Below are 13149 nucleotides of genomic sequence, written 5' to 3'. Positions count from 1 at the left end.
AAAAAAATCACCACCAACACTGTGTTTTGACCATAGGGCATTCTGGATAGGCTTTCCACTACATGTATTAATTATTAAAGCAGCCCTACGTCCAATTCAGTATTTAAAAAAATCTGAAAATGCTAAAAATATGTGGAGTTGACTTGTGAGACAGACGTGCATCATGATTGTGTGATGGATGTTCACACGGCTACATTCAAGTCAGCTCGGCAGGGACAGTATGTGCCAGAACAAAGTCAACACACACACACGCACACACACACACACACACACACACACACACACACACACACACACACACACTATCACCATAGTATCAGAGACAAACAATCTGGATCAAACTGAGAAATTCATGCCGACAGACACTTGTGCCACTTCTCCCCCTCTGTCTTCCCCCGCGTCCTCCCTCTCTCAGCCTCCTGCCATGATAAAGGAAATGAGGGCTAAATGAAAAGGAAAACTGAAGGAGGGAGCGCGTAAACAAGTGTGGTATTGTGAGGGTTTTCCACGAGCTGGTGGAGATCACAGCCTCTCAGCGGCAGTTCACATGTCCGTGGTGGAGAAGTCCGAATGACTGATGCCAGCATTAATCACAAAAGATACACATGTGTGTGATGAAGGCCAGAGAATATTTTCCTAATGTGTTGTATCCATGGTCATGGTCATACAACACACACTACAAACACCCAGAACAATGCACAGATTCAGCAACTAATAAAGCCGCTGTCTCACACAAACAACTGTTAATCATTACAAACTGTGTTTCTTCAGACAAGCTACAGCTCCAAGCCATGAAATTCCTTTTTCATTTTTATTATCATAAATGTTTTTAATAAATACATTTTCACATTTTAACACAGACTATTTAGTACATACCATTTACAGATACATGGGTACTTTTCATAATGCCTACATAATAATAATAATAATAATAATAATAATAAAAAAAATAATAATAATAATAAATAATAATAATAATAATAATAATAATAATAATAATAATAATAATTAGGACGATTTGATCTTAGCTCAGAGCCTACTGCAGTCGTTCCTGTGAACATTTATGGAGTCGACTGCTTTAGGGAAAAAAAACAGCCTGGTTTGATCACCGAAGGCATTCTGTTTTGTTGCAGGAAAATGCACAACCTCATACTCCCCTGACCTCACTCCAAGCCATTTCCACATGTTCATAAATACCTTAATTTATACATAAATATACATAAACAATAATAATTGTAAGATACCCAAATATTACTGGTGAATTATATATACTTTATGTATTTATGATTATGATTATTTATTCATTTTTTGATTGACTCACCTATTTATTTAAAAATATGCATGCTTGCACTCCATTTTATACTTATACATTTATACATAAATATTTATTTATGTTTATAAAGTGTATTAAAAGAGTATTTAAAGTGTTCTATATAACCAGTAAAACCCAACTTCTGGCCAGAATTGGATTACTTATCTTTCTCAGCTCATCTTTTCTTTTAAAGCAAGCCTAGACCCAATGACCTTCCGACATTATGTGGACTATTCACCTCCAAGACTTTCAGAGCTCATTAACAAAGGATTTGTGTGTCACAGCTGATGTGCATGTAGAGAAAAGGGACACAGGCTTTGGATCAGAATCTGAACCTGCTTTTAATGTAGTTATTTATGAGAACTCTTAAAAGATGGATATAGGGAAAGGTTTCTTTTTTTATGTCCACATCTAAATAACATGTTGAGGAGATTAACCTGTCCGAGACAGCATTTAAAATAAAGCATGGATACCTCATGCCATCAGCAAAAAAGGAAAGAGAGAGAGAGAGAGAGAGAGAGAGAGAGAGAGAGAGAAACCTCTAAATTCTTCTTATGACCCTCCTACTTAACCATCTTGCTTCCAGACATGTTTAGGGTGAAACTGCTTTGTATAAAGCTAATTCTAACTTTTGACTTTTACTCGTTTATGTAACCACCTTAACACCCGCACACAAGCCGTACATGGAAAACACTTCAATATAAATTGTTCTTAATAGGCTATGGTGGAAACGTAAATATTTTATTTGGTATTTGGAGACACTTAAAGATATAGTTTTTTTTTTTAAAAGTCTGTCTTAAATCAAAATTGAGCTGTATATACATACATTTTACTAGGTCTTGTTCATTATAAATGTTCCTGCTTTGCACAATGACCATGAAGTTTCATCCAGAACACAATCACAATGAAGTAATCAGAATCGAAATCCACAACCCTCGTATCCTGCAAAATGAATTCCATAGTTCCTCTAAATCTCATGCAGCTTCTGCAGTCCTGCGGAGATAAATCGCGTTGGTACCTTTCAAAGTTACTGTGTACTTAGCACGCATTTAACTCTTTTCTTTCCTTGGAATTAGGGGCGAACGGCATCAGTGGGGAAAGCCGGTGGATTCATGATCAGAAGGTCAGCAGTTCATTGTTGGGACCTTGAGCAGACTCTTAACTCTGTGTGCTCCCAGGGCGCTCTACCATGGCTGACCCTCCGCTCTGACCTCAGGTTCCTAACAAGCTGGGATATGTGAAGAAAGAATTTCTCCGCGTTGTAATATATATGTGAAAAAATAAAGGCTTCTTCTCTCACTTACATTGTACCCACGTTCTAGGGTGACAAACTTCACTTCACGGTCGGTGTACAGAGCTGGAAAGTTTATAGAAACCAAGACCTATTGCTTGTGTACGTACTGTATATGCAGCTCAATGTTGGTTTTAAGACTTTTTAAAGAATGAAAAACATTTAATTTATCAATATAATTTAAAAAAGAGGTTACATTTTATAGCTATTTAAACCTATAAATACTGAATACACCTGTCAGTTGGCAACGTTAGCACCTGTTCAGTACTTTCTTTGAATTTATGTTATGCTTTCTTATTCTGATCTTTTTTAATACCTACTGTTTTTGGAAATGCATTTGACTCTTAATATTAACACTTTAATGCTAAGAAACTCACATATAAATATAAAATTTATTTGAGTATCCATATTTTATTCTTTTTCAGTGAATGACAAAAATTTCAATTAAGATATTATTAATATACTGTATGTCCATGGAATTCAATACAGTAATGTGCGAAAGTGTTATATTTGCAAAGGATTACATATTGATGCATATCAAGAATAGCATGATATTCATTTTGCTTCTTAATAACTGCATTTAATGTTGGGTAACGCACACAGAACAAGTTAGTTTATGATATAATTTATATACAAACACCTATAAACATTTGTTTCAATAGTCTTTTCTTTTTTTCTCTTTAATTAAATAAGAAATATAATACAGGTTGTCATTTTAGACAGAAATTTGTGAGTGTCCTCTTTTCTAAAGACTTTCTTGAGCTGAAAATTTTTAACATTGAATATTTCTTCTATACATAGATTGGTAAAAAAAAAAAAAAAAAAAAAATTTCTAACCAAACATTTTACCTTGTCGATTTACCAATGTAACAATTACCGCACTTTTGGAGTTATTCAAGTCTTTTTTATAGAAATAATTTTATAAATTAAGTGATTTTTTTGTACTATTTAATAATATATATATTCATTGCAAAGTGTGACTAAAAACATTTTTGGATTTTTACTCATTATGTCAAACTATTTTCCTCACAGAAGGTTGTCTACAATAAAACTTTATATGCACCTTTGTTTAATTGACTTCATTGCAACCATATTAGGTCTATATAAGTAGATGGTGTTTATCAGAGTGAAAACAAACCTATATGGTTTTGGAACTAATTAATCTGAAAAAGGGCCTTGGTCAGACAATTAATAAAGACCCCAAGGGTCACTATAAATTAGACTTGCCCTTGTGGAGATAGGAGAGGGCCATCACTGCGGCAGTCCACCAGTAACCTCTATGGTAGCGTGGCCAGACAGAAGCCATTCCTCTTTAAAAGGCACATGACAGACCACTGGGAGTTTCCGAAAATCCCCTTTAAATCTCTCAGACCATGAGAAACAAAATTCTCTGGTCTAATGACACAAAGATTTAACTATTTGGAATGGAAATCAGCTATTACTGTCACCTTACTAAAACCATACTTACAGTTAAACACACTAATGGCAGCATCATGCAGTGGGAAGGTTCTTCTGTTACTGGGACCGAGTCAGAACAGAAGATAAAATGGATGCAGAAACATAATGAGCTATCCTAAATGAAAACCGTTTACAGAGTGCTCAGGATCTCTGGCTGGGGCAATGGATTACAAGACTGGCATCAGAACAACTCTGTAAAGGTTCTGGAGTGGCCCAGCCAGAGTCTGGACCTGAACCCAATACAGCATTTCTGGAATGCCTATCCAATCAGGTTGAGATTGAAAATTCTGCCAAGAAGAATGGAAGAATGACCGAAAATAATGGTGTGCCAAACGAATGTGTAACATCTTCACAAACAGACTTGAGGTTGCCAAAAGTGCATTAACCAAGTACTAAGTGATGGGTCTGAATAGGTAAATGAGATATTTCACCTGTTTTTACTTTGTGGATTATTGTGTGTAGAATTGAGAAGAAAAGTATTTTAATCCATTTTAATATAAAACCTAGATATACTGTATATAAGCGTCAGATTTTCACAATATATATATATATTTATATAAACAGGTTGGCATGTAATGTATTATATATTTTAATACAGTTTAATAATTCCTGCTACTTAAGCAAAAAAAGGTTAATTAAGTAAAAAATATTTCTTTGATAAATAATTTTATTATACTGTGCCTAAACTAATTGTTAAAATGTAATATAAAAATATAATTTATTAAAAGTATATATTGCTTATGTTTCCATAATTTTGCTTTAACTTTAATTGTTACTATAGAAAAATATATTTCCACAAATGTGTAAGCATCCCCACAGAACTGCACACAGAAATTATTCCTTAATTACTACTACCACTATTACTATTATTATTACTACTACTAATAATAAATATTGTTCCTTAATATTGTATTATTACTGATTTCAGGTAGGAGAAGTGATGGCATTACTTATCATTTTACCTTTTTGTCCATCATGCATCGCTGTAGCTGTGGCTGCTCCAATACAGGGTGGTAACAGCTGTCTGGTTGCCAGGCAACTTCCCGCCAATCACATGTCCTATTGTCTGAACAGCTTAGGCATGGCACCACCCAGCGCCCTGTACACAACCAGGTTTAGATTTTCTTAATCTGACGCTTATCAGCTGATTTCCATTTACACTAAAGCTCGTTCAGTTATGCAGCTGGTCATAATTATTTATCAACATGTGAATAAATTAATTAAATCTCGAGTTCTGTAAGCAATGGTTTAGTAAGCTGTGGAATGGATAAAACATCTGCTCTTTGAAGTGCAGGGTCATGTTTCAAATAAGAGATTTACTGTAGGATATTTGATTTATCTGGCATAGAAAAGGGGTTATAAATCTCAAGTCAATGAAGAAAATCTGGATTCATTTTTAATGACTAGACAAGAGCATGATGGGAAGGAGGTTTATCTCTAACAAAAGAGAATCAGGAAGTTAATAGTTTAGGTCTATTTAAAAAAAAAAAACTAAATCATGTGCTGATGACTTTTTGATATATAAAACTTCAAGTCCTTGTAAATGAACCTGTGATTTAAAATATGGTCTGCAAATAATATTGATCAACACCATCTAATCAATCAGATCCTGAATAATTATTTAAAATAAATTGCACAGACTTTGCTTATGATATCACAAGTGACTGATTTTACTTTGGTAAGACTTTGAATTAATAAGTAGACAACTTACAGTACATTATTGAATATTTTTATAAGTTTAGCTTATTTTATTTAACAATTGTTGGAAGGAGTCTCCAGTGTCAGAGATTTACATTTCCCATCATGGAAAAGACTTTGCATACAATACAGTATCTACTATAAAGTGGCAACTGCCGTCTGCTTTCTGTCACACAATGGGGTGAGAGTGGGAGGTTGGGGAGGTTCATAAAGCTGTTTTTTATTTATTCATTTATTATTAATCATCGCTTAAATAGTGATTTTAGTGTGATTCTAAATTATTATATTATAGTAAGATTTATATACATTGTATACATTTAAATACTGTAGGCATTATGTACAGTACTATAATTATATTAAGCATTTCCCTAGTACAGATACAGATACAGTACTGTAACTTTGTTTAATCTATAAACTACTACTAATTAATTTCCAAAACACTCCTCCATGGTCAAATTCATAAATCCTTTTGCAGAAAGGAAATATATCCAGATCATCTAAGAACGCATTTGCACCACCTGTTTTATCCATGTTTAAGTTATAGATGAGTGCGTCGCTATGTTAGAGCAATAAATCAACATCTACCAGAGGGAGTCGTGTATTAGAGTGTACTGTGTCACAGAAAGCTCCCTTAACTCACCGGGTTCATCGCCTGAAGAACAAGGCTGAGATGATTTGAGATCAGAAACAGGCTCTATGCCACAGGGTTGATCAGGTCTGACCACCAGGCCACAGTCCTGCATGCGAAACAGAAACGCATCGTGAGAAATGCACTTTAAGCACCGAGGACAACAAAACACAGCCATCTTAGATGAAGTAAACCCAGTGTGGTTAATTTTTCCATGTGTTTTTTCCCCACTTTAGGCTTTTCTCCTCTTTTCTCTTTCTCTGTACTAAATCAAAGCAGGTGAACACCACTGCCTGGCCTACTACAGCTCTGCCAGCCGTTTGGGGTCAAGGGTCAAACTAACTGAAGAGTATCAAGGAGGCCGATGTGACCCAGTGGGAGCCATCAGGTCTGGCTCTCCTATTGAGAACCGATCTCCCTCTTACCCCCACTACCCACCCTGCCTTCATCCACTGCGCTTTACACAGAGGCTTCACACAGCCGCGTCACATTCCCCATCGAGCCGCCGCTGCTCTCAACAAAGTGCCACAAGACAACTTAACAGGGATTTTCTTGTTCATACCTGCGGTCAGTGCATCCGTGCAAACACGGGCGGACTTTTTGAATCAGCACAGAGCTGCATAAATCAGCGTGCTCGGGCGGCGGAAACCGATCGGCGCTTTTATTCTGCGCACTCGCCCAGAAACCTCACACCCTCATGCTAAAGAAAAACGTTTGTAATTACAGGACATTTAGACATGAATCATTTTTCTTTCTCCTTCTCACCAAGTGTCATCTCTGAATTCATAATTTGGAAAGGTTTTTATTTAAAAAAAGGTGCAGAATTTTAGGGGAAAATGGTAAAATTATTTAATAATCATAATATCAAAATATATAATATTAAGTATAACATATTATTCTATATGAGCTTATATTAATAAATGCACATGCATACAACTATATAATCTATTAAGTATGTGAAATAAGAACTTTTTTTTTGCGTTTTTACATATAATATAATGAATACCTATTATACATATAGAAATTCTCCATATGACTTTGTTTTTTTAAAATACTGCATTAAATAAATGTATAACTCATAAATAAAAAGTAGATAAAAAATATATTTGTATAAATTAATTAATTTGGGCATAATACTTATATCAATTAGTAATACATACCAATTAACCTGAAATTGAAACTGTGAGTAGATTCTTTTTTTTTTTTTTTTTTTTTTAAAAAGAATATTATATTTATATATATATATATATATATATATATATATATATATATATATATATATATATATATATATATATATATGTGTGTGTGTGTGTGTGTGTGTGTGTGTGTAAATATACAGAGTGAACACACTTTAGGAAAAGAGAAAAAATTATATTATATTAATATTAATAATATTAATATAATATTATTATCAGAATAAATAATGTATATATATATATACATGTGTATATATAACTATATATGAATAACCAAAGTTAGGATTAAAATATTTATGCAAGTTTTTCTTTACAAATGTCAATGATTAGACATCAAATATACCGTATAACTATAAATAAGTCACATTAAAAAGATTTCCCATGTGCATATGTTTGTGTGTGCGCACGGAGGCCACTCATGTCTATTACAGTCAATGACTGTAATCTCTAATGATCAAAGCGTGGGTCTAAACCATGCCAACAGAGCCACCTGGATTCCCCTCCCACCTATCAGATCAGTTGCCACAGTGGCCTTTACTTCAGGAACAGCCTGATTTAAAGCCTCAGCTCTCTTCAACAGCCCTCCAGCCAGCCTTTATCCACCAGAGTTCTCAGACAAAAGACTGTCTGGGTTATAATAAGCTTGTTTAAAGGACAAAGACCTGGCTGTTGCAGGATAAAAGAAATAAAATTAATGCACCATATATTAGAAAGTGTTGTTCACAAAGCAGACAAAGTATTAAGTAGGATCAGGTCTTCTGTATATCAGCAAATAATTTACTATCCATCACTAAATCTCATCTCTTATTTTTTTAAATGATGTTCCAGACATAAGTGGAGAAAGTTAGTTGAAAACAATTACAGCGGTAGCTAAGACATGTAAGTTAGCATACGGTAAAATTTACTGGAAAACAAACATATTATTCTTTGACTATACTCTTTTATGAGCAGTCAATTTCATACCATCTTTGGTTAGCACTTGGTAAAATATTTATGATGCTAAATTATCTAGGACTTTTAAAAATTAAAAATGTACTCAGCCAAAACACAGTATTGGTCATTTTTTTTTGTGGAATTTTTTGTTATACATATAATACAGAAAATGTGTGCGATAAAATAGATACTTCTGACATTTATGCAACATGGAAGTGACCAATCTTGCTTCCTTAAAAATTTCAAGTTGCTTACTTCAGCCGTTTTGGGGAGATGATTTTATATGTGCTTCAAAAATGGCCCTTTTAAAGCATTATACAGTCTCGCTTTAAACAATAATAACTTAAGATGCTAATTATTCATATTTCGTATTGATTATTCATATTTCGTATTGATAATAAAATTGGTGTAAGCTTCTAGAAACATGTGACCTGTAAAAAAAAATGTCGCTGAAATTAAAGCATTCTGTGCAAAATTAAGGATTTCTTCTACGAAAAATCTTTAGTGTCCGTAACCATGTCAAATTCTTGTTGCAATTTGCATTTTAAAATAATACACATTTTCAGGTATATGTTTTGTCATGTGAAATATAAATTTGGCCACATTTCATCTGAAACACAAAATAAATAAAAATAATTGAAAAGATTTGAATGAAAAATTATGGACACCACAAAAAATTTTATTTAGCAAATGTGTTACTTTTTTATCTGATAAAAATATACATTTGTTTGCACATGTTCAAAAACAAAGCATGGATTGACAGATAAAAAGGCATTAAGTATAATGAAAAATTGTGTTATATGATCCTTACTGAAAATCCCCTTTTTCAACCAAGTTGAGACACTTTTTTCAATTCAATTCAATTCAATTCAATTCAATTCAATTTTATTTGTATAGTGCTTTTAGCAATTTTCATTGCCGCAAAGCAGCTTTACACAATCAAAAGAATTATTTAAGTTTGTATGAAATGTGAATTTATATGAATCAAAATGGTCAGTTTGCCCCTGGGAGCAAGCCGAGGGCGACAGTGGCAAGGAAAAACTCCCTGAGATCGTAGGAGGAGGAAACCTTAAGAGGAACCAGACTTAACAGGGAACCCATCATCATTTGGGTGAAACAGAAAGCAGCAAATGATCTGCATTTATACAGTGTGTAGGGTGGGAGGCAGTTCAGCTATAATAGCTTTTAGCACCAATACCATGTTTTGGCTGATTGCCATAGAGATGATGCTATATCATGCAAACAGGAAATGTGCCTTATTTTACTCTTCATTGTGCAGTGTGGCTTAAAGTTCATGACCATAATAACATTTACAAGCCAATACTGGGTTATAAAAAAAAAAAGACATTGGTACACTCTTGGTGCTTTAAACTGCCATGTAATGCTTGCAGCTGAATATCTGTTAAAATTTGTGTTTTATTCTTATTATTTTTACTTTTACATGATTTGTAGTTTTGTTGCTGCCACGTGTCATGTGTCATGTGATCATCAAAGATTAAACTACATGTAAGCAAGTGGCATCCAACATTGTAAAAACGAAGATTAGAACTAAGGAAATTGCACTAGCTGATTGGAGCAGGTGCACAGCTGACAGTTTGGTCACAGAGTCAAGTGCCCTCACAAAGTGCATCCCATGTAATCCTTTAGAAAATAAGATTAGATTAGAAGCGTGTGATCTGATCGAATTGTGTATGAAGCCTAAGATTAAAGTTAATCCCGACTTAAGAGAGTGGTCTGCCACTTTGGCTTCTGAAAGAGAACATCTGAAGAAAATGGTAACAATTTATAAGATGTCAGGTCTCTTTATATAGCAAGCGAGCACAGAGATAGACAAAGGGGATTCAATTTCATTGTAATTAGACTGGCCGTGTTTTGTTTGGTCGAGACACTGGACACTGTCTGTATTTGAGAATGCTCTGTGGGGATCAAGACGGAAAACAAAAAAAAAATGATTAGCAAGGATTAGAAAGAACAAAAAGGAACTAGAAATGGAGAAACTAAGAAACACGGGATTGTTTAATCACAGATTTGCCCCGCTAAAATTATAATTTAAGCGGACACTTTTGGGAATTCAAAAATTCATAAATTATTGGCAGTTCTTTACTAAGATTTGATAAGCCGTAATTACAAAAAACAACACCACTCAGCCTCTTTTTATTCCTGCTAGGTTTTCATTGTTCTAGATTTTCTCAGTTTATTTTTTTCAAAATGTTTTATAATACAGATATTAAGAGACACTTTGGAGATAGGAAATGAGAAATCTGATTTCTTTAAACATAACAAATGTGTTTGCACTCGATTGGAAAAATCCATACCTAGTTTTGCCATTTTGTGTTTCTTGTGAGAGAACAGTTTAGAAAGATTTGTAATGGAACTGCAAGTAGTTGCTCCAATTAAGCATTTATTAGACAATTTTTTCACTGTATGTAATGATTATTTCTACAAGCTGTCTTTTGTCCATTATTTTAAAAGTCGACTATATAGTTATTTTAAAAATGACTGATTAATTAGTAAATATTATAAAACATTATGGTAAGTTTTTTTTTTTATTCTTGATCTGAGAAGTTGGTTCAGTATGTATAACTGTGGAGCCATTTGTTTATATTATTGCTAGTTTAAATACACTATCATGACTGTAGACTGGACTTTCATGTTCAGTGAACGTTCTATATAAACAGATTAAGAAAGAATAGATGTATAAATCTTCGTATTGTGAAATGTTCTGGAATTAGACATTTATGTTGGCTATTTTGAAATGAGTCTCCAACATCAAGAAACAACTTTGTATTTAAAACCAGTCTTTGAATGCTATCATATAAGCCATAAGAGAAATTTAAGGGAATTTCGATGATTAGATGTTTAATTCCTTACATTTTGATCATATTCTGTCTATCACTGGAATGTGACATCAATTTTTGAAAACCTGTACATGCTTTCATACAATCCTGGAATTTTATTCCCCATTAATACCTATGGAGGCAGAGGAATCTGAGCAAGAATCATGTTCTTGGAAAGCCATCAAACCTGAGAGACAAGAGAAATAATAGTTAAGGACAATACTGAAAAAAACTAATTCCATCCATATGCTATCTCTCTTTCGGACACTTCAGACACTATAAACTATTTTTCCTTGTTTTTTTTTCTTACTTCATGTACATAAAAGCACACATGGATATGATCAGCTAGGACTGACATCGTGCCACTGTGATGGGAGCAGTGCTCAGGTCAACTGTTCTAAGGAGACATATGGAAGTAAGAAGATAATAACACAGTCCTGGTTGGATCACTAACTTACACACATTTACTGAAATATCCATAATTACAGCATAAGCACAGTCCTTAAAGGAAAAAACGGTGGTGAAGAAGTGATGGTTGAATAACAGATGTTGTTTGGACAGATGGATAGATGGATGCTAAGGAACTGGGTGGATTGATGAATCAATGGATGGATTAGTGGCTGGCTAAGTAATAACAGATAGGTGGATGGATGAATGAATGGTTGGATGGATGGATGGATGGATGGATGGATGGAACATGAATGGCTAAGTGACTGGGTGGATGAATAAATGGATGAAGGATGGATGTCTGAGTAACTGGGTGGGTGTTTTGTTGGAGGTATTGTTGGATGGATGGATGGATGGATGGATGGATAAGTAACTGGATGGATGGAAAGCTAAGTAACTAGATGGATGGATGGATGGATAGCTGAATAACTGGTTGGATAGATGGATGGCTGGATGGATGGATGGATGGATGGATGGATGGATAAGTAACTGGATGGATGGAAAGCTGAGTAACTAGATGGATGGATGGATGGATGGATGGATGGATGGATGGATGGATAGCTGAATAACTGGTTGGATAGATGGATGGCTGGATGGGTGGATAACTGGATGGATGGAAAGCTAAGTAACTGGATGGATAGATGGATGGATGGGTAGCTGAGTAACTGGATGGATGGATGGATGGATGGATGGATAAGTAACTGGATGGATGGAAAGCTAAGTAACTAGATGGACAGATGGATGGATGGATGGATGGATGGATAGCTGAATAACTGGTTGGATAGATGGATGGCTGGATGGCTGGATAACTGGATGGATGGAAAGCTAAGTAACTGGATGGATAGATGGATGGATGGGTAGCTGAGTAACTGGATGAATGGATGGGTAGCTGAGTAACTGGATGGATGGATGGATGGATGGATGGGTGGGAAAAACTGCCAAAATATGTTGCAATGCTTTGCAGTAAAGTAAAACAGGAAAGCTAGGCTGACTGAGGAAGTTAACAGTTAGGAACTCACTTTGTATGATCAGGTCACTGAATCCATCATGCATGTACAATCAGATTATGGCGTACACACTGTAACCAACAGTAAAACACCTCACAGGAATGCAATATACAGCTATAAGTCATGCAGGGAAAGGCAAGAAATAGGCATGAGAGGCTTTATAAGCCTTATATGGCAAAATGTCTTATAGCCCTTTTCGCATTAACAAGTACATACAGTATAATACGTAAATAACATAACACTTAAGGTAGTTTTGGTTTTGGAAAAAAAATCAACAACATAGTAGTGCGATGTAGCCCAGGCAGCTGTGAAATGTTTTAATTTTCTACCACCAAAGCA

The 13149-nt window shown here is 34.6% G+C and overlaps 1 protein-coding gene across 3 annotated transcripts in view; it reads right to left on the bottom strand.

Annotated features, from left to right (window-relative positions):
- cped1 (cadherin-like and PC-esterase domain containing 1) overlaps nucleotides 1–13149 on the bottom strand; it is a 71318-nt gene that overhangs the window by 7480 nt on the left and 50689 nt on the right. For all 3 annotated transcript variants that reach the window (XM_053508716.1, XM_053508715.1, XM_053508714.1), the window contains exons 15-16: nucleotides 6400–6496; nucleotides 5024–5160 (exon numbers count right to left, since the gene is read on the bottom strand). In XM_053508716.1, coding sequence (XP_053364691.1) covers nucleotides 5024–5160; nucleotides 6400–6496 — 234 coding nt within the window. The remainder of the gene's footprint in view (nucleotides 1–5023; nucleotides 5161–6399; nucleotides 6497–13149) is intronic.

The sequence above is a fragment of the Clarias gariepinus genome, chromosome 12 (genome assembly GCF_024256425.1).
Source record: "Clarias gariepinus isolate MV-2021 ecotype Netherlands chromosome 12, CGAR_prim_01v2, whole genome shotgun sequence".
In the NCBI taxonomy this organism is placed as follows: Eukaryota; Metazoa; Chordata; class Actinopteri; order Siluriformes; family Clariidae; genus Clarias; species Clarias gariepinus.
Note: the sequence above shows the minus strand (reverse complement) of the source record. Positions and strands in the feature narration are given on the sequence as shown.